This window comes from Prinia subflava, chromosome 11 (assembly GCF_021018805.1).
Source record: "Prinia subflava isolate CZ2003 ecotype Zambia chromosome 11, Cam_Psub_1.2, whole genome shotgun sequence".
NCBI classification, from domain to species: domain Eukaryota; kingdom Metazoa; phylum Chordata; class Aves; order Passeriformes; family Cisticolidae; genus Prinia; species Prinia subflava.
Window position 1 is genome coordinate 24,502,076 of NC_086257.1, and position 21,988 is coordinate 24,524,063.

At 46.7% G+C, this 21,988-nt stretch overlaps 1 protein-coding gene across 4 annotated transcripts in view; it reads right to left on the minus strand.

Annotated features, from left to right (window-relative positions):
- Window positions 1-1,368: 1,368 nt before the first annotated feature.
- The window catches only part of LEKR1 (leucine, glutamate and lysine rich 1), a 32,730-nt gene continuing 12,110 nt past the window's right edge, over window positions 1,369-21,988 (minus strand). For 2 of the 4 annotated variants that reach the window (XM_063408491.1, XM_063408492.1), the window contains exons 3-12: window positions 19,399-19,518; window positions 18,729-18,904; window positions 17,037-17,222; window positions 8,551-8,632; window positions 7,053-7,130; window positions 6,619-6,822; window positions 5,495-5,588; window positions 4,372-4,524; window positions 3,076-3,375; window positions 1,369-1,889 (exon numbers count right to left, since the gene is read on the minus strand). In XM_063408491.1, coding sequence (XP_063264561.1) covers window positions 1,566-1,889; window positions 3,076-3,375; window positions 4,372-4,524; window positions 5,495-5,588; window positions 6,619-6,822; window positions 7,053-7,130; window positions 8,551-8,632; window positions 17,037-17,222; window positions 18,729-18,904; window positions 19,399-19,518 — 1,717 coding nt within the window. In that variant the 3' untranslated portion in view covers window positions 1,369-1,565. Of the gene's footprint in view, window positions 1,890-3,075; window positions 3,376-4,371; window positions 4,525-5,494; window positions 5,589-6,618; window positions 6,823-7,052; window positions 7,131-8,550; window positions 8,633-17,036; window positions 17,223-18,728; window positions 18,905-19,398; window positions 19,519-21,988 lie in introns of those variants that run through there. The other 2 variants (XM_063408493.1, XR_010081597.1) reach the window with 2 other exon arrangements.

Here is a 21,988-nt window from a genome sequence, read left to right on the forward strand (position 1 = left end):
TCTGCAAGGCACAGTCGGGATCCCAGATCCTACACACACCTCAGAGCAAGGTCTAGTGATCGTCGCAGCTTTGGTTTGTGATGTCCCAGTGGGAATGGGGTGATGTCCATGGCAAGCTGTGCATGGCCAGCGCTGATCCCATCTCCTGCTGAAGGAGCAGCAGGACCAGACGGGGGCTGGACTCTCCATGGGATTATCTGTGGAGAACTTCACACTTTGGGCAACTTCAGGTGGGAAAGGATGAGCCACCGAGGCACTGACTGAGATTCTGTGGCTTCCCCTTGTGCTGTCCCTTGTCACTGAGCAGGGACGGATCCCGGGTCCTGGCAGGGTGGGTAGGGAGGGCTTTGGCCACACCAGGGCTCCTGCCCGGGGCTCACACAGAGCACCAGAGCCACCCTGCCCCTGCCCCAGGGCATCCATCGTTCCTGGGAAGGCTCCGGGCTGTGGGAGCTCTCCCCAGAGCAGGCAGCGCCCCCAGGCCTGCCCGGGGCAATCCGAGGCGTTCCCAGCAGGGAAGGACAGGACAGCCCGGTGCCCTGGGATGTTTTCTGCAGGGGAAGGGCTGGAATGCTGCCAGCAGGGCAGGATCCACAGGCCACGTTTGTTCCAGGCCTGGAGCTTGTTTGGCTTTGCCTCAGGCCACGAGTCCTGGAGTGCAAGGTCCCTGACACCACTCCTGCAAGAACCTGCTGCACAAAGTTTGATTTCCTAAAATTTCAGGGCTGTAATGAGGTGTCCACGTCCTCCGTGGCACTTTGTGCTGCTGCCTTTCATCCCACCACGGAAAACACTGGGTAAACTTTCCTTGACATGGTGAGATTCATTAAATTGTTTTCAAAGCCAGTAAAGAAGGGTCCCTGACATTTCCATATTTTGTTTATTGCTTAGCAGCAGGAGCTCTGGGTTCTGGGAGGGAGGGGGAGAAGGGAAATATTTGTCCTGGACTTGGTTTGGATCCAGGACCTGGCCACTCCCTCATGCCAGAACCATGACCCCATTCCTGCTCCCGTTATTTTACGTGCTGTTCCTCCCTGGCCACACTCCCCCGTTACTCCAGCTGCTGCTCCAGGACACAAACAGGGCGATAAGAGCCCAGATCTGGAATGATGGAATCATGGAATCACAGACTGGTTTGAGTGGGAAGGGACCTCAAGGCTCATCCAGTTCCACGTTCCCTGTCCAGGCTGCTCCAAGCCCCATCCATCCCGGATCCTGTAATGCTGGGCCATGACTCCTGCCCAGGGCCAGGGCACTGGAACACAATGAGCTTTAGGGTCCCTTGCAACCCAAACCTTCCGGGATCCAGGGATTCTCTGATTTCAGTCCCACTCATTGAAGATGTGCTGCTCTTTGTGCTTCTCTTGGAGAGATTATTTTTACGTTTCTCATCTTGAAATGCAGCCAGCATTTAATTACACCATGAATAAATTAACGGACAGATAAAAGTTATCGCATCAAAAATAAATAAAAAATTGACTGGATTTTCACTTGTAGGCATGGATGAGCTCGGGGTTCCAGGCAGGCGTTCCTTTGGAGGCTGCAGCGCTTTCCCAGCGGAGCTGTCAGAGCTGGCTCGGCCGGCGCCTCATCCCTGCGGGGACGCGGCTGCGGGGCTCGCTCGGCGGGGCCGCGCTGCCCTTGGGCGGGACGGCATCCAGGGAGCCCGCGCTGCCGGGCCGGCCCGAGCCGGGGCCCCGGGCTGCCCGGACCGGCCCCAGGTGCCCGGAGAGGCGGAGGCCGCCGGCGGGCAGCGAGCGCGGCGAGCCCGGCAGGGCCCCGCTGAGCCTCCGCAGCTCCAGCACCTGCTCCCGCGCCCGGCCCAGCGCCGCCGTCAGCTCGAAGCGCTCCTCGCACTCCCGGCGCACCGTGTCCTGCAGCAGGGAGTTCTGCAAAGAGAGACACCGGGAATGCCCCACCTAACACAGCTGCACACCCCTGGGACAGGGACCCTCTGTTCCCCGGGGAGCCGGTGGGACATGCCAGGGACATGCCAGGGGGTGCTCCGAGGGCATTCCTGCTCCCTGCCCAGCTGGGAGAACTGGGAATGCTGCAGGAAGGAAAGGCAGCAATGGAGAGAGGTACAGTGACAGCAGGGGGTTAATGCTGCTTTTCCCTGGGAGAGCACAACCTGCGTGGAGCCAAGGAACCGGGGTGGAACCAGGGTGGAACCAGGGATGGAATCCGCTATGAAACCAGATATTGAACCAGCTATGGCACAGAGTATGGAAGCAGCTGTGGAATCAGGCACGGAATCCCGTGTGGAACCAGGTATGGACACAGGGAATCTTGGAATCACTCGTGGGAAGGCCATGGAGTCCCCCTGCTGCCCCAGCACTGCCAATGCCCCTCTCCCCCCTGTCCCCATCCCTGGGCACACATTGGGCACAACCCCACTGGAATTCCACTCCCACCTTTCCCAACCCTCCCAAGGAACAAATCAGTACCAACCCCAGCACTAATCCTCTTGGAAGGGTTTTATTTTCCCTGTTGGCCAGCTCTTTTTCCTGCCACTGGATTGCTTTGGACATTCCAGCCTAATCTTATCTGCAGTCCCTGACTCCACGTTTCCCATGGAGCAGCTCTTGCCTCCCTTCCCATTATATTCCAAGCATTCAGCAAATGTTTGTGGTCAGAATATCCATCAGTTGGATTTCTCTTTGCATTTAATTCATTTTTATGCATTCCTGAGTTAGGGAGCGTGGCTGCACTGGTGGGAGCTGGGACACCAGATCAAGGAATGAGGAATATCCGTGTCTTCTACCCTAGAAACGGGGAATTCTTTTTTGTTTACTCATGTTTGGGCAGTGGAACATGAGGCTACAGACTAAGAAAGGCCTTGCAGGACCTGAAAAATAGATATATTTTCCTATAAAACACTAATTTAAGCATTTGCTGAATTAAAACTTCACATCTTTTGTGAGCTACCATGTTTAGGAAATTATACTGGATTTTTTTGAGAAATCTTTGCATTTCAATGGATTTTCTGGTCTGAAACACAGACCTTTGAATGATTTTAGAAATCACATGTCTCCAAATAAAAATAACCAGGCATTTCCTGGGTCCTGTTCCTACCTCCTCTTGAACTTGACTCAAACTGTGAATCAGCTGTGTCTTCTCCTGGGTTAATTTTTCCAGTTCATCTGACTTGTGCTTAATTTCTTTTCTCAGCTTCTCCAGGAATGATTCGTTGTTGCTCTTCTCCATGGTCAGCTGGAATTCCAGATCACTGATCAGCCTTTTCAGGCTCTGGATTTCTTTTTCCTTGTCTCCATCCCTCTCTGCCAGTTTCATTTGGGCATCTTGGAGTTTCTTCTCCAGGATTTCTGTCTCCATCCTCAAGCTCTTGGTGGCACTGGATATTAAACCTGGGATCTGGTGAGATCACACAATAATTAATCTCCAATTAGTTCCTCTAAATACAGAGAATTAACAGCAGACAAATGTTGATTTGAGGAAAAAAACCAACAAATTCGAACTTGCAGGTCCTCAGAGAGAAGAAAAAGCTCTGAATTTACATAATTCCCTCAGAGGACACCCGAGAGCTGTAAATTAATCACCACTCACTGAGAACACAGAGATTAATTAGTGTGTTCAAGATCAAACAGAGACATTGAGGCAAAAAAGGGAAAATTTAACTTCAAGTTAAATTTAACTTCAAGTTAAATTTACTGCAAGTCGGTGTTTCCTCAGGGTTTAAAATTCATGGTTAAATATTTGTCAAGTGAACAAAGCCCAACCTATTTTCAGCTCTAAATCACAATGTCCCAGTTTTTAAATAACAATATAACCTCACATTCTGTTTTATTTTTCCAGATTTCTCTGATTTTCTCAGGAATTGTGTCAAACCTTTTGAAAACTCAGGTTCCAGGTACAATTTCTCAATTTCTCTATAAAACTTGAGGGAGATCTGGAGCTCCCAACCCCCGGTGGTGCCAGCACCAGTCCAGCCCAGCAGGCCTTTACTGGGCACTCACCCTGGGGCTGCTGGGTCCCCTTGGGAAGGGAAAAAAACAAACATGGGTGGGATTGTGGCACCTCCTCATTCCCTGAAACAGTCCCAGGCTTTTAAAAAATGATGATGTCAGATTAAATATAATTAACGACTCTGGGCACATAGATGGAGTTTTTCTCCATAGATGGAGGTGGGGAAAATATGAGATGAGAAAGAACTTCCACACCAATTAACTGGAACTGCAGCAGTTATTTTCAGCCTGTTCCATTAAAAAAAATTAATTATACTAAGACTGGGAAAAAGTCCTGTATCATCCAGAGGGAGGATGACACACAGAGGTTTTATTCCTTCACATTCCCATTTTTTCCAGGTTTCTGTGATCTTCTGCCACAAGTTTTCTCTGGAGCATTGCACACCTTCTGCTGGAGCTCCTCGTGCTCTCTCTGGTATTTGGTGATCAGTTCCTGCTGTTTTTGTCTCTCCAGGTCCAGTTCCACTCTGGCCTCTTCCCTGACCTTCAGAATTTCCTCTCTGTGCCGAGCCTCCCCCTTGGCCAGGTCCATTTCCAGCTGGGGGACAAGAGGGGGTCAGTGGCATTGTCACACTGGCATGGCCTGGCCTGGCATGGCATGGCCTGGCCTGGCCTGGCATGGCATGGCCTGGCATGGCATGGGTCCTGGAAGGTCACAATAAGCTCATCCCAGGCCCTTCTCCAGGCTGGATAATTGGGTGAAATTTCCCAGTCTTTACATCTCCAATAATTCACATTATAAATTCAAATTTGAAAATTGAGCCATAATTCCCCAATAGAAAATTCTGGATTCTGGAGGAAACCCTGGAGGCTGCATTCAGGTTACTTTTCCTAACCCAGGCTGTTCCTATTCCCTTTGTGCAGCTGATTCTGATGGATTTAATTGCAGCAGGCTGAGAACACAACAGGCACATTAAATGCACAGCACAAACCTCATTACTTCAAATGATTAAAAGCACAAAAGCCCACAATGAGCTTAATTACAATTATCTAATTCCACACATTATTATGAGCAGAAGTATAATAAATCTCCCTGATGTCTTGGGGGGGACAAGAGAAACTGGAAATATTTTCATTATTTTTTAAACCAAAATATATCCAATTCTGGGTGTGGAAGAGGTGCAAATCCCCCACGAAGTTATAGCTTAAAAATTACTGTATTTGTAAGATGCTCAAAGTAGACTCATTATTATTATTATTATTAGTATATATATAATTTTTTAATATATATTCTTAGATGGGAGTTGGCTCTCATAATAATAAATAGGAGGCTCCCAAAAACAAACCCTTCCCTGTGAATTCAGGAGTCTGAGCCCCAGCAGACCCAGAGGTCACAGGCAAACATGATCAGTGTGTTCCTGACAGGATTTTTGGCAGAGTTGCATCCATCCAGAGCAGTGTGTGCATGATTCCATGCCTCCACCACGTGTGGCACTGGGGGAGGTCATTCCCAGCTTTCTGTGCCCTCTGTGAGGCTGAAGCCCCCCAGGCAGAGCCCCCAGAGTCACCTTGTCCCTCCAGGAGTCCTCGCTCTGCACCTTCTGCCTCAGCACCTCCTGCAGCTGCTCCGTCCTGCTCTGCTGGGACACCAGCAGCACCTCCCTAAAACACAGAAATTCCATGTAAACCCGGCCTCTGGCACCTGCTGCAATTCCCTTTCCTTGCACTGAAATCCTGCTCATCCCTGCCCCAGCAATCCCCACTTGCAATCCCCACCACGCCCTCAAATACAGTCCTTGATCTTCCACTTCAAATGGTTATTTTAATACTTGATGTTTTCAAGATAAATTTCAAAGAACACAGAGAAACTTAAATTATTCCAACCAGAACTTGTATTTCATGAACTTGGAATATTAGGATCATTAATTTAAAAAATGTGGTGGCTTTGGAATGAAAACCACTGAGTGCTTTCTGTAATTCAAGGTACAGTTTGTTATGTGGGGCTTGTAGGGCAAGGCTCCTGGAGAGGTTAAATTCCTGTCACGGATGTTGTTAACAACTTGTCCACCTCAGAAATGCCTCAGTGTTCCCTCAGCCAGGGGGAATACTGGATCTTGGACAGGATCTGGTGCCTGGGGAGGTGTGAGAGCAGCCTCCCACCAGTTGAGCCTGGCTCTGAAGGGTCTCAGCTGGGAACAGAGCTGCCCTTGTCCCCAGGATTGCTTTTGAGCTGTGGAAATAAAGCACTGCCCTTCCGAGGGCTGTTTTCCCTGGAATGGGATCAGGTTTGAGTGCCTTTGCTTTGGACTCACCAACCTGAATCCCTTTTTTTTAATTACCTGCAGGAGAATCTCCATCTCCAGTTTTACTCCTGACAGCCACAGGCTTGTTTTCAGCACTTCAAAATGCCAGGAGGCACCAACTGCTCTGCATTTCAGGGGTTTGAAAATTCCCTGCACCTTTAGCACAAAGAGCAGCTGGACAGCTGCAAAGTGGGGCCTGGGGGCTCAGATTGAACTCAAGCTCAAGCCCTGCAGTCCAAGCAGAACTTTTCCACTCCTATTTTTTATAGAACATTTTTCTCTTCCATCCAAGTTTTGTCTATCCTGTAAGAATTTTAAAAACCAATGCAGTGACCCCCAAAATGTCCAGAATTTTCAGGAGCACCTGAGTCCAGCTCAGCTCCCTTTACCTTTCCTGTTTCAGCATCAGCACCTCCTGCTCTGTTTGGCTCAGGAGAGCTTTCAGGCTTTCCAGCTCACTCTCTGATCTCCCAGTTCTTCTTTTCAGATCTTCTTCTTTCCTTTCTTTCTCAGCCACTTCCTCCTGTAAATGTTTGCAGACTTGTTGGCAAATGAGAAGGGATTCCTCCTTTTCCTTCAGCTCTTTTGTAAGTCTACAGATGACATAAAGTAGCAGCATTGTAGTTACTATATTCTTATTTAGAGGCAGGAATAATAATGCCTGGAAAATTAAATATTGATAAAACTCCATGTGTTCTTTACGAAGTTAAATCTACTGACTTGAGAGAAAAAAAGTTTAAATGTATTGTATAAAAATGGCATTAAAATAATAAAATATTTGCTGTCATTGCTCAAAAATGTGAATTATCATTTCACCATTTACCTGGACTCAGCAATTCCATTTTCATATTTGATCTTTTTCAGTTCATTTTGACAGACATCAAGCTCTGTTGTCTTCACCCTACAAAACATTGGGGAAAAATGAGTATTATCCAAAGAAATGAGCCTTTACTCCTGCAGCAGCCTGGACATCACTTCTGGGTGTATTTTCCTCCTTGCATTTTCCATTTCAGGTAAAAGGCCACACACAGAAAGTTCTGTCAGCTCTTGGTTGTTGGTAATTGGAATTTACACTTCCAGTGCCATCTCAGCCTGACCTGGCTCACAAATGTTGCAAACAAGAAGTGAGATCTTGCAACACTGATGACAGTTTTGAGTAATAATTGAATAAAATGGAACAAACCCCAATTTTGTAGGTAAAAGGGCTGGAAACTTTGCAGGTTTCGTGTCATTATGTCACCATTGCACCAATTAATAACCATGGCTAAGGTTCCTATTTACATTTAAACAGATATAGAATATGTTGTTTTATTAAATTGTGCCCATATTACACTGAAATGTTAATTTACACTTGGAAAGCCCTCAGTGTTTATTTAACTGTGTTCATGACATCTTTGTTTCCCACTCAATCCTTACATTATCACTGAAGTACTTGGTTGCTAAGCATCCCAAATATTTGCCACTCAGTTATGGTCAGACCCCTGAATAAAGGAAGTGAAAGCAGAAAGTGCAGAGCAGAGCAGCACAAATCCTTTGCTCAAATTCCAGGGAAACGTGGACAGAGTGATGATGGAGGGTCATGAGTTCCTGACTCCTGAGCTTCACATCTGGAGCTTCCCAAACACAATTTGTGCCTTTTCACATCCTGCTGGCCCCACCTTCTGAATTCTCCTGGAGATGATGTCCCCAGGCTGCTCACTGAGGTTTTCAGCACTGGGTTGCAGGATTTTAATGTTTGGGTGGTGTTGGGGTGTCAGGCTGCTGCTGTGGGAGTGCTCTGGAAATGGGAGAAAAGCCTGGGATGCTTTGGGTTGGAAGGGACCCCAAAGCCCACCTTGTTCCACTCACACTTTGCACACACCAGGCTGCCCCAGCCCCAGTGTCCAGCCTGGCCTTGGGATCCAGGGGCAGCCACAAATTCCCTGTGCACCCTGTGCCAGGGCCTGCCCAGCCTCCCAGGGAACAATTCCTTCCTAAGCTGCCCCCTGGCAGTGGGAAGCCATCCCCCCTGCTCTGTCACCTTCCTTCCCTCACATTTTTATCCTGAAGCCACGTGGACTTCCCCAAATGCATCCTGCACCTGTGGTTAGGTGAGGCACTGGAAGAGGCTCTCATCCCTCTCTGTAGCTCCATTAATCCCTGCTGGATTAATTAATCCCAGCTCCCACACCCAGGGTGCTTAGAAATAATCATACAAAGATAAAATAGTTCCTCTGTTGGTCAAAACCTTCTCAGAGCACTGTGACAAGCAGCTCTTGCTGGGAAAAATGGTTTATGTTCTTCATGTGCAATGGGAAGCAACCAAGGCCTAGGACTCTTACAGCAACAGCTTCTTGTAGTGGTCCATCTCTGCTGTCACCTTCTGCAGCTGCAGGCCGGCTGTCTCCACCTGATTTGCCAAATCTGAAAGCAAAACCACAAGGTTGTGTCTCTGTTAATGTCAAAGTAATTCATTGTAGTGGTTTGTTCACACGAGCAGAGTGTGTCCACAGCAAAAAGCTGGGGTTTGTCTGTTTGGGGCTCTTTATCCCACCAGAAAACACCAAATTCAACTACACTGAAACATGAAATGCTTTAAATCATTGTTTGTACATAACACTGAGAGCAAACACATGCAGGGAAGTGAACTCAAAACTCACCTGGAATTCCCTTCATCCAAAACCCTGGCAGTAATTTCATGGTGTTGTGTACTTGTCTTATCCTCTCAATGTTATCTTTCAGAACACATCACCTCAGCTCCAGACAGCCACTGCCTTTCCCCCAGTACAATCCCTGGCTTTTTAGTTAAATTACCTCATCTGGTTTTGTGTGCCTTAATATCACCTTTTCCATGCTTTTAAATCCCAAGAACAGCCAGAACTTGCAGATGTGAAGCCCTTTAAACTGAAGCACCAGCACAAGGCTTAACCTGATTTTCCTCTCCATGGACACATCACAGAATCATGGACTGGACAGGGTTGGGAGGGACCTTAGAGCCCATCCAGTCCCAACTCCCTTCACTGTCCCGGGCTGCTCCAAGCCCCATCCAGCCTGGCCTGGGACACTCCAGGGATGGGGCAGCCACAGTAACTTGGGCATCTCTAAATATGCTCACAACAGAGCTGCCCTTTAGAAAGCCTAAAGAATGATTTGAAATCAAGGTTTCTACCAAAAGGACAGCACCACAAACTACATGGAAAAAAAATCCAATGACAAATCATTGCAACAGACCTGGAAGTAAAGAAAAACCAAGATTATTCCTGAGAAAGCAACAGCAACCAAAGGGAGGTGATCTTGTCTCTGGAGGGAACAGCTTCCAAGACAGTCCTTCAAAGTTCTCTGATCTTCCCAGAAGCCAAATCTGTCATTCCTGTTCTTAAATTTATCATTTCACCCCAATTCCCTGAATTTCTGTAACTTTTCCCACATGTCTCTTTCAGTCATTTCCAGCAATGATGATGGATGATGGCAGTGTGGGATTTCCTTCCAGTCACACTTTATCTCGGTAAATCCTACAACTGGAAGAGTCCCCTCTTTTCAGTAAAGGGAAAAGGAAAGTTGTTCATTAGATAACAACAACAACAATAAAACCAGGGAGAGAATTATACAGGGTAAAACACACAGGACCTGTTAGACCCATTCCCAAACTAGCAGCATTTATAAAGAGCTTTTTGAAGAGTAAAGCAAAATTTCTTGGACTTGGCTAAAGCCTTGGAAAGGTCATGGAAGTTAACTATAGAAGCCCCTTCTGCACTGCCTGCTGTGGGTGCCCAAAGCAATCAAAGCCATTTCTGTGCCAGCCCTCAGGTGCTGCTGTCACTGCCAGGGGTGGCAGGGGGACCGAGGGCAGCAGAGCTCCAGCTGTGACAACTGGTGGCACCTCCCCTTGTCCCTGAGCCAGCAGGGGTGGCCAGGCACCCTCTGGACACCTCGGGCCACCTGCAGCCCCTGCTGGTCCTCAGCAATGCAGTGTCCTGCACTTTCCCAGGGCTGAAGAATCCAACTTTCATTTCCTGGCGGTGCTGTCAGAATTCCCGCAGGAAAGGGAGAAGCTTTGGCTCCAGCTGCCAGGCAGATGTGAGGCACAGCACTGGGAACAGCCCTGACAGCAGGAACGTGACTCTGGGAAAACAGACTGAGCCCAGATCAGTGTGGATGGACACCAGAAAGAGCAGAACCCTCTGCCCATCCTCACAGGCTGCTGTGGAGAGGATTCTCCCAAACAGCTCTTTTTGACCTTTTTTTAATTGTTATTTTAAAAGATCTCTGCCAATAATTAATAACTGTGGTACTTTTTCTTCACCCTCAAAGTGGGAGCATGGACACAAGCTCTGGAATAAAGGAAAAGGAGAGGGATGATGCTTGGTTTGGCTCTGTACTTTGGGTGGTCTCTTTCAATGCTGTTTCCTCTTTCACTCCATTTGTTTTCAGAAGTTTTCAGGCTCCCTGAGCACGGACGGGAGTTTTTCATGAGGAAATAGATGGATTTAATTATACAAATGGTTTCTGCAAGTCTTCTCTAGAGAGAATTCCCACCAAAGTCAATGGGAGCTGGTGAGCAGAAAGTTCCACACCCATGGAAGCAGATTTCAATGAAAACCGTGGTAAAAAATGAGGCAACTAATAAGGAGAATGGCAATACAAATGGAAAGTTGTGCTGAAGACTTGCTGAGGAGAGGAAAATGTATTCAAACACTTATGTAAAAATGTTCTCTGGTAATGAAAATAAAGCCTATTGCAAAACATGCAAAGCCAACAGAAAGAGTAATACTGATACCGGGCCCAGTGCTGCCAGAAGAACCACAGCTCAAAGACTCAGCAGCACAAATCCATCCCAGTTTCATTCATGTTATTCACTTATTTTGTGACTCAGAGTGGCTCTGACCACAGTCACAACCCTTCCAGTAACCTCTCAGTGAGCCTGTGCTGTGACAAGGACAGAGACTGAGCGTGCACGAGGACCTGAAGAACCACAGAAACAGAACAGAGCTGGGGACTGTTTCCTCTTCCTCGGGCAAATTGCATCACTGCAGCCCCTGGGTGTGCAAAACAGCCAGCAGAGCCTGCCCAGAGCTGGCTTTCAGGAATTTAACCACCCAGTCTGCAGCCAAGGCCACGGTGCCCCAGCTCCTGCCCGGAAACAGCAACAACTGGTGAAGTTTTCAGTGAAAAATACAAATAATAAGCAGCACATTGGGTAAGCAGCCACTCTGGAAGCCATCAACTCCACAGCTAATTCCTAACAGACTCCCAGTGAGGCCGGATCACAGGCACGCGTGCTAGAGCTGTGTAATTTTCTGCTTTTCCTGCAAAACCTACAAAATCCAATCCAATGCAATTTCCGACAATTTGGGGGTAAGCTAAATAAAAGCTCAATGTGTCACACACGTGCATAAAAAAGAAGATTATTTCCCTGTAGTTAAGACTTTATGGGGAGGTTGATAAGCACAGCTCAATCATGGAATCCCAGAATCCCAGAATGGTTTGGGTTGGAAGGGGCCTTAAATCCCACTGGGAGCTCCAAGCTGGAAGATGGTCAAGGAATTGGAATAGAGAGCACACAGATCCCTGGCCAAGGCAGACTGGAACCCAGCCCCTCTTGCTGGATTTCTCTTGTATTCTGAGAAATAGGAGGTTGCAGCAATTATTTCAAACTTACTTAATAACTACCCCTAGTATGGGCCCTGAATTTGGCCAATGAGCTGTGTCAAAGGGGACAAAAAGATTTAATTTTTCTCAGAACACTAATTCCAGGCAAGTTCAGATGTACACTTGACACAGATAGTTTGCAGTACATTTATTTTAAAAGCACAGCAGACAATTTGTGAGAAATATGAAATAAATGCACAAAAAATTACTGTGTCAGAGCAGGGAAATGTTGCCTCACCACGTGTTTCTAAGGAGACCAAAGAATTGAAGTAACACCCCAAGTCCCTGCACAGAACAGAATTATTTGTATTTATAATAGTTCATGTACTATGTTTTCTAAGATATTTATTTTTATCTACACAAGGAAGTCCTTCTTTTAATTTGTGACTCACAGAAGTCTGGAAGGAGCCCAGGGATGGACTCTAGATTTAGATCCTTTCTGGAGACCTCACCAGTGCCATCAGGAAGTGTCCAAATCACTCAGAGCTGCCAGGAGCTGGGAGGATGTGCCAGGAGAGGAGTGACTGGGGCTTATCTCCCCCAGCATAAGTTGCTGGCCACTGCCAGACTGGGCTTCCTGGCCCTCTGCTTCACTCTTTCACCTTCACACAGAAACCCAGCAGAGAAAAAGCAGAAAAGGGACCAGGTTCTACAGAGTTCTGAGCGGCACAAATCAAGGGCAGCCTCGGTGCCCACAACAGAATAAACCAACAACTGCAACCATGCAAACATGACAATCTCCAAAACCTTAAAAATCCTTAAATAGGGAAAAATGTTATTTTGGCAAAGCTTGCTCCCCTCCCATTCCCCCACTGACACATTACAAGCACGTCTGCACTCAGAAGGATTGGATTTGCTCATCCATGGCCAGAGTTCACACTCCAGCATCAAAGGACTGGGTCTAAAGCCTGATTTTTCTGCCTCTATTCCTGCCTGTTTGAAGCCAAGCTAATTGGGATATGTCAAAATTCCTACAGACCTGCTTCCCCTACACACGAAAATTGGTTTGAAATACTGTCCCTACTTATTGGCTGGGAAAACTGAACAGGAAAAAGAATGGGATTCTGACCTTAATTTTCCTTGGGGATGGTTTTTTGCCGTCAGTGTTTAGGCCAAGCAGACAAAACAAAATAAACACACATCCTTTAATATAGAATTATGGTTTGGGTTGGAAGGGACATTAAATTCCACCCAGTGCCACCCCTGCCATGGCAGGGACACCTCCCACTGCCCCAGGCTGCTCCAGCCCCAGTGTCCAACCTGGCCTTGGATCCAGGGGCAGCCACAGCTGCTCTGGAAATTCCAGCCCAGGAATTTCTCCCCAATCTCCCATCCAGCCCTGCCCTCTGGCAGTGGGAGCCATTCCCTGTGTCCTGTCCCTCTGTCCCTTGTCCCCAGTCCCTCTCCAGCTCTCCTGGAGCCTTCTCTTCCCCCAGCCTGGCTCCATAGCAGAACCTGGATTCCTGCTTTTCCCCAAGAAGCGAAGTGTGGCCCTTCTCTCAGTCACACTCTGCAGCAGCCTGATCCCAGCCCCTCGTGGCAGGGAACTTGGGCTGTTTTCCAAGTATTCCTGGGCCTCCTCTCGCACTCAGGCTGCTGAAAAGCTCTAATGAGCCATTGCCTGGTCACACTGCTCCAACAGCAGCCCTGCATTCCCCAGCTCTCACCCTCCCAGCCTTCCCACCGCAGCTGGAATTCATAAAAAAATACATTTCAACAGCACTTGTAGCATGAATAGGGGCTGTTTGAACCGCAGCCTACCCAAAACTGCAGGAAACTATTCCCCCTTTGCATTAGCAAAGCTCTTCAAAGTGGTCTTTAAAGTGCCATTAAAGACACTTCAGGAGATGAAAACACCTCTTTTCCATGAGGAGTGCTAACTGCTAACATTCCCCTCTCCTTCCCATGAGGAGAGCTAACATTCCCCTCTCCTTCCCATGAGGAATGCTAACATTCCCTCCTCCTTCCCAGGAGTGCCCAATGTTCCCCTTTCCTTCCCAGGAGTGCCCACATTCCCTCTCCTTCCCAGGAGTGCCCACATTCCCTCTCCTTCCCAGGAGTGCCCACATTCCCCTTTCCTTCCCAGGAGTGCCCACATTCCCCTTTCCTTCCCAGGAGTGCCCACATTCCCTTCTCCTTCCCAGGAGTGCCCAATGTTCCCCTCTCCTTCCCAGGAGTGCCCACATTCCCTCTCCTTCCCAGGAGTGCCCACATTCCCTCTCCTTCCCAGGAGTGCCCACATTCCCTCTCCTTCCCAGGAGTGCCCACATTCCCTTCTCCTTCCCAGGAATGCCCAATGTTCCCCTCTCCTTCCCAGGAGTGCCCACATTCCCCTCCCCAGCCCCTCCAGCCGCCTGCAGTTTTCCATCATCTCTTATCAGCCTCACTATGGCAGCAGACCACCAAGCTCATGTTTGGAGCTGAAGTAGCCTATGGAGCAGCAAAAGACTGAAAATTCAGATTTTGGGAGCATCCCCAGCAATTTGAACCCATCCAGAGCAAGGCCAGAGCTGTCGTGAGCTAAAGAAAAACCACAAGGACTTTGGGGAAGAAGAATGATTCTCTATTTGTGACTAACTGAAGTAAATCCTTCAGCTGGTAATAAAACAAAAGCAGAAATCTTTTAGGAGCCCGTGCTGCTGCAGCCCTGCTGCTCCCAGCACTGAGAACACAGACACATTATCACCATTATTGATTTTTGATTTGGGGAGTCTGATTAGACAATTATCCAGCAGACCTTACCCTGTGTTGAGCATTTGTCAAGACTTGTCACCTCTCTCCAACGGGGTGATGCTCTGTGAGGCTGAAAAGTGGCTTGAACCCAGCAATGCAGCTGATCCCACAAATCCCCACAAAGGGAATCCTCAGGAAGTCACAGGCATGAGAACAAAAAACAACAGCAGAAACAACTGCTTGGTTCCTGCTCCTGCAAATGCCTGCTCTGATGTGAAATAATCACAACTTTACAATTCTGTGAGAAATATGCAACAGAAGAATCCTCAAAATATTGGCTGCAGAAAGGAAAATCCTTTAAAAACCCAGAAATCACAAATGCCGGTAGTTTTTATTATTTCTAGAGTGTCAAATTATTTCAAAGAGGGACTTTGCAGTAGTTTGTGGAAGGAAAAAAAGCAAAATAAGGCAAAACCCCAAGCTCCTCCCAAAGCACGGACACTCAGGATGTGGCTGATTTCCACAGCCCAACTTTGGACAGGGCAAATCCACTCCCTGGAACTGTTCCAGTAAGATGCTGTTTCCCACTCATTTATTTTAATACAAAGGCAAACTCATTTCATATTTAATGTTTGTTTCATGAAAAAAATCCTGTTTGGTATTTCAAAGAGAAGCATTTTTATCAGCAGTGCATTAACTGGGTTTATTACCCCAACCCAGCATCGTGTTCCCTAGAGCCAGAGCCCTTCAAATCCTCCTGGATTTGTGTTTTACTGATTCATTCAGGAAGGGGGGAATCCAAATGCCTGAGCCAGCAGCTTTCCTGCCTTGAAACCTCCTTCTGGATACCCACATCAAACGTTTTATTACTTCTTAATAACTCATTTATTAGCAAGTGACTGCTACATTTTTATTAATAAACTTTAAAATGTCTCACATAAAACATCAACCAGCTTAGATGGTATTTTTACTCATCATTAAGATTTTGCAGGGTCCTAATATTCTGTATGAATTCCATATATGACCTTTTAGCTGTGTTTTCTCCATAAAATCTCTGTTGTTTTATATTTCACTGCAAATTTTCAGCCTGGGGTAGTGGAAGGTGTTCCTGCCCATGGCAGGGGAGGATGGATGAGCTTTAAGGGCCCTCCCAACCCAAACCATTCCAGGATTCTGTGATAATTAATTGTGATGGGCTGATGCAACATGCCAATTTAGGGAAACAAAATCAGGTTTTCAGGAGATCCAAGAAGCCATGCAGGCCCCCCAAAGATATAGAACACATTGAGCAACCTTTAAAAATATAATAAAATAGAGACTGCCAAAGCCTCTCTTTTAAAATAAGAACAAGGCAGTTCTGCATGGAGTTTAAAGGGGACAAAGCTGAAAATGAAAGTGTTTGTTTGGCATGTTCATGCAGAAACTCTGAACTCTCTGTTTGCAGCAACCTCTGGAGTAAACAGAGGGGAAAAGAGAACTCAGCTAAGGGCAGCTTTCCTATCAGCATAAATACAACAACACAAATGTTTGATGTTATGATGCTAACCCACGTATTTCAGAGTGTGAGAGACCATCTGATGAGATTTTATTATTTTATTTACAGCTCCTTATTATTTCTACATAGACAGAAGATGTCTTTGCTGGAGCTTTTTAACAGTATTGTTATAAAAATAAACCAACTCCATATTAAAATAGAAGCTATTACTATATGATTACAATACAACAAGGAGTGATAGTGCCCATCCTCAGCACCAGGGGTGGGATGTCATTTCTGGGATTTTCACAGATACTGAAGGCCCAGGGAAGCTCCCCCACTGTGCCATCACTGTGACCTCCTGCTTTCAGTGTGTCCCCAAGGCAGATGGGGACTGCTGTGCCACCCTGGGGACTCCAAACTCAACCTCAAATGTGTTCCCAAGCTCTTAAAATACCTCTGTGCCAGAGCTGTGAATGCGAGAGAAAAGAGATCCAAGAGATACCAACATAAATAATCCTTTTGCAGTGAGTTTTTGTCTGCACAGAGCTGCCAGGGTATCATTTCAAGTGCTGTCACTGCTCTCACCCTTTTCAAGAGCATTCTGTGCTTCCTGAGACACAATCAAGGGTGGATCATTAGAGCCTCCTGATTAATGACTCAGAGAAAAGAGCCTGGCCTGCTTTTCAGTCCTGTTCTGAGAAGCCCTTCCTGGTCCTGCAATCAAAATGAGACCAACTCTTTGAATTTTACCCTCAGAGCCTGATGTTCTATTTAAGATGGACAATTAACAGCAGCACTGTATTCCACCACCTTCATCATTCTCTTTTTCTTCCCCTGTCCTCCCAGTCAGCTGCCTGGTGCTCCCAGCAGGGTTCCAGAATCCTGGAATGACATTCCCTCCTGACTGCACAACACTCAACTTTTATTCAGGCCTCTTGAGTCTTCCCACAGTAACAACCACAACTTTGGTGCTTTTAAAAATATTTTTCCCCTTGGATTTTTGCTAGAGAGGATAAAAGCTTCTCTTACCCAGAGTTTCCTTCTGCAGCTCACGGCACCGACTCTGGAGCTCGTTCCCCTGCTGAAGGGAGGTTTGGAGCTGCTGAGTTTTCAGCTCCACTGTGTCAGCCACCCCAGTGAGGTGTTTGACCTTCTCCTGCAGACGCTCGTTCTCCTGCTGGGATTTTGCCAATCTTTGGTTCAATTTGGGTATTTCTGAGGAGGCAAAACAAATCTGTGTGGGCTGTTGTTATTTTATGTTTATCATGAACAAGAACATCAAAGCTTTTAAATGGCATTGCTAGACCAACAAAAATAGGTGGGGCTGAATTGTTTTGATGTAGAAAGCTGGATTTGAGGGTGGCTGTGATATTCCTGCCGTGGCAAGAGTCTGAAGTGGGAAATGTTGGATGAGGGACACAGAGCCTGTGTAAGAAACACTCCACTCCTCCTTCCACACAGATCCTCTGTATGTTTGGAGCACTACAACAAACAGAACAAGGAATACTCCACAAAAGAAGCCTTGAAATGTATGGATCCCTCTGAGGATGTGTGCAGGGACACGTGCTGCCATTCCCTTCAGCCAGAAGCAGGCAGGGAATGACGAGAGGAATGCTCAGGACACAGGAACCCTCCTGTGTCAGATGGACCCTGGCACTGCAGCTCACTGTCCCTGCAGCAGTGAGGGTTAGGAGGGGAGCTCTGGGCACACATCTCCAGCAGGCAGGAGCCCTTTGTGGCCCAGGGCCCCCAGCCCTGCTGCTGCTGCCTCAGTGTCCCAGCAGGTCCCAAGGGCTCCAGGCACAGCTCCCGCAGCCCTTCCCAGTGGAACAAAGCAGTCATTGAGGGATTCACTGCTGTGCCCCAGGAGGCACAGCCCTCTGGGCAGCTGCTGTGTCAAACAGCTCCAGGGCTGCTCCAGGCAAGGCTGCACCGGAGCTGTGGATCTGCACTGGAGCTCACAGGGACAGAGGGAGGTGGGAGATCCCCCAGCCTGCCCTCAAAGCCCTGATCAAACTGACCCCCAGAGGTTAATTTGGTCAACAGTGGCATCTTAGGGTTGTCCTGTGCATGGCCAGGAGCTGGACTGGATCCTTGAGGATCTCCCCCAGCTCAGGATATTCTGTGATTTTGTGATTCAATGAAACAGCAGCTCATCCACTCATCCACACTGAAAAACTGCTAGGAAAGGAATATATCTGAATATTATTTCTGAGGGCCTTTAAAGCTGTAAAAGGGGACACAGGGCCAGCTGGGAAGCTCTGGCTGTTGCAGTCTGTAATAGCAACACTGCACACTTGTTTCAGTGAAACCAATCTCAGCTGAGGCACAGCAAAAATGCTATTGAAGGCTCAGAGGTTCAGGGCACAGCCCTCCTGCAGAAGCCCTGGCTTGTGCCTTGCTCCCAGCCCCCTGGCTGGAGCAGGAAGCAGCCTGGGGGCCCAGGGAATCACCCCCAGCCCAGGGGCTGCTCCGTGCCCCTGCCAGGCCCAGGGACCCCTCAGACAAGGAAGGCAGCACTTGGCAGAGTTTGCTCTCCCTCAGAAGAGGCCGGGGAGAGCTGCTGATGGTGGTGTGGGACTGCTCCAAGGGAGGGCTGCAGCCTGTCCAGTGTGGGGGCAGCACTGCAGGACACTCCAGCAGCTCCCACGAGGCTGCTGCACCACCACCCTGGAGGATCCCTCTTCTCTTGCCCAAAATGGTAAATGCAGGATGCTTTACCTGCCAGAGCTTCTTTGCTCACGGCTTTTATCTGCTGAAAAATTTCTTCCTTCATGGCAGCAAAGTTCTCCAAGTTGGTGGAGATGGCCTCTTTAATACTGTCTAATTCACTCCTAATGCAAGGTAACAGTGAGACTGCCTTGTTCAGGGTGGAGCAATGGTGATCCAAGGCAGTTCTGTGGGAAACAAAATATACCAGATGTATATTTTATATAATTTATAAATTATATCATTTATATAATATAAATGGTATAAATTATATAATTTAAATTATAAATATATTATTTATAAATGCTATAATTTATAAAACATTTTATAAATTATTTTATAAATAAAACTTGGGAATTAGACTAAGCTTAGCAACTACTTTCCCATTATCTGATAATTTATTGGGTTACAATAATTTAGTGAATAAAATGTGCTGTGTATTGAATAGATGTATAAGTTTCCCCACCTAAATGTTTAGAGCTTTTATGCATAAATGAAGAAAACTGGGTTTGGCCCATCAACAAAATTCTGTACAGGAAATTGTACAATCATTTTTAATTGAGAGCTCAGAGTAATCATGTTTGAATGACTGCATGCCCAGGTTTATGGTGAATCTTTATAAATAATATATATGTAAGAAATAGAGCATTTCCAACATTAGCATTTGCTTTTGGGTTCTCACCTGAGCACCTGGGACTGCTTGTAGGCAGCTTCCTTCTCCTCCTGGAAATACTGCAAATCAGCTTTCACAGTTTTCACCTCCTCCTGCTTGGTTTTGAGTTCCACTGTCAGGGTTTTTATCCTATAGATGTAAATAAAATAATCAGAATTGTTTGCACCCATAATCAACCTCCAACTGTGGTTTCAGCTTTCTGGGAGCAGGATGAGCTCCGTGCTGGCCTCAGGCACAGAAACACCTCCAGAACCATCTCCCCAAGGTGTTCCTCACCTCTAACATTTACCTTGGGAACGTCTCCTCGCAGCACCAGTTGGTTTTTCAGGCACAGCTATCCCAGTGTAAACAAACACAGTTCAAACATTGCTCTTTCAACAATTCAGCACTTGCTCCCACAATTGTCAGGAAATGAATGGAACTGCACAGGAATAAAGGAGCTGAATCCAATTCCCTTCCTGTGGTCCGTGTGAGGAACAATCCCACACAGCACATCAGCCCCAGCTGTTTTCTGTAGATAACCATCCCAAAGCAGCCTTCCAGCCCCAAAAACACAACTCCAGTGACAAGCAACTGTTAAAAACCAGCCCCTGTTTAAGCTTTCAACACTTACTGTTCACGCAGAGAAAATGATCTATTTGTCTGCTGGTGACTCATTGCCACAAGGAAATAAATAATCTTTGAATAGACAAGTATTTTACAAAACCAGAGGCTGGCAGAAGCACTACATCAGCCTTGGCTTCAATCCTCTTCAAGCAGAAGAGAATGAGAATGATTTATACTGAAAATAAATAAAAATTAAACCAAACCGTGACAGTGCATTAGTTACTATTATCACATAGATCTGCACCAAAATGCACATTTAAAAAAATGTTAGTCCTGGTTAAGAAACCTGGATCTGCAGAGCTCTGACAAAATCTGAACTGAACATCTGGAGGTTAAAAAGCAAATTTTGGGGGCTCAATTGTGATCCTTGAAACAAAACAAAAAAAACCACACAAAAACAAACAAACAAACAAACAAACAAAAACAAACAAAACACACACACACTCAAAAAAAAAAAAAGAAAAAGAAAAAAAAAGAAAAAAAAGAAAAAAAAAGGAAAAAAAAAGAAAAAAAAAAGAAAAAAAAAAGGAGATTGAAGACATTCCTGGCATTACCTTTTAAGGAATTTTTGCCCATTGCCACCAGCATATTTCCAGGAGGTGGAGAGCAGGAGGGGAGAGATAAAACCTGTTGGATTGTGGTTGGGAGCAGAACTGTTGTCACTCGCAGGGAAATGTCCATTTTCTAAACAACTACAAGAATTTAAATCTACGTTTGCAGATGAGGAAGAAAAGCAGGGATTTATCACTGACTAATAACAAATCCAAACTCTGGGAGCCGGGGAGAGCCAGATGCTCATTTTCTATTCTTGTTCTAGAAGGGGTAGTATTTGAAGAATTTTGGATTAAAAAGAAACTAGTAACAAGGAGAGACACGTTTTCTTCCTCTTTCCATTCAGAGCTGACATGAAAGGGATGTTTCCAGCATGTCCTGGTCAGTCACTCACAAAAGATCCGATGGAAAAGGCAAGAGAGTGGCACTGCACTGTTATCATCAGAAGGAAGCCAAATAAACACGTTATTTTAGGCCTTTTTAGCACAAAGGAAGATCATTAAAAGCTGGCGTTTAGAGAACGGTGGGAACACACTGATCTCATGCCCTGTGCCTCAGTGAGAATTCACAGCCCACGCTGGCATCCAGCTGCTCCTGGAACACAGGAGGGATCCTGAGGAGTGGAGGTGAGGCAGGGCAGGTCACTGCCCGTGCTGACAGGAGGGGACAGCACGAGAAACCCCAGCAGGAGCTGCAAAGCCCTCACTGTCCCAGGCAATGAGGGCAATTCCGTGTGCAGGGGATTGAAGGTGTCACAGCACAGAAATAATCCCTGCACATTGAAGGTGTCACAGCACAGAAATAATCCCTGCATGGGGCTCCCGGTGGGATGGAGCAGCTCTGGCACTGCCAGCCAGGACAGGATGCACAGAGGAGCCTGGAACACTCTGTCCAAAAGCAGCTCCACCCCGCTATTTTCACTGCCATGAAACTTCGGGAGCTGGCCAGAGCCAGGAGCTGCTCGCTTTCATTTCACTGCTCATTTTCAGTTCACAAAGCGGTGAAGTCACCACCCCTGGCAGTGTTCAAGATAAGTGTGATGTAGCACTTGAGGACATCTTTAGTATTTACATCTATTTTACATTTCCTGCACTGGATGCGGCAAGAATTTTGCTAATTAAATTAATAATAATTCAATTAATTATCAAGATTGAAGTGATTTTAACACAGAATAAGGTTGAATAACTGAGTGGGATCAGTGCAGCTCGTTCCCCTTCTCCTGCCAGGATCCCAAAGGAAAGGTAACTAAGGACAGGTAAACTCCCAGGTGGCTTTCAAGGTTAACCACAGGTACAAACAGGAATACCTGAACCTAGAGGGAATAGAAAACTGAAGCAGTCTGCAACTGATAAGAGAGATTCAATCCCTTCGTCTAGCAGAGATAAAAGTAAGAAAAGGGCCTGTTTGGCTTTGGGAGCAGTGATTTGAGCCTGGCCAGACC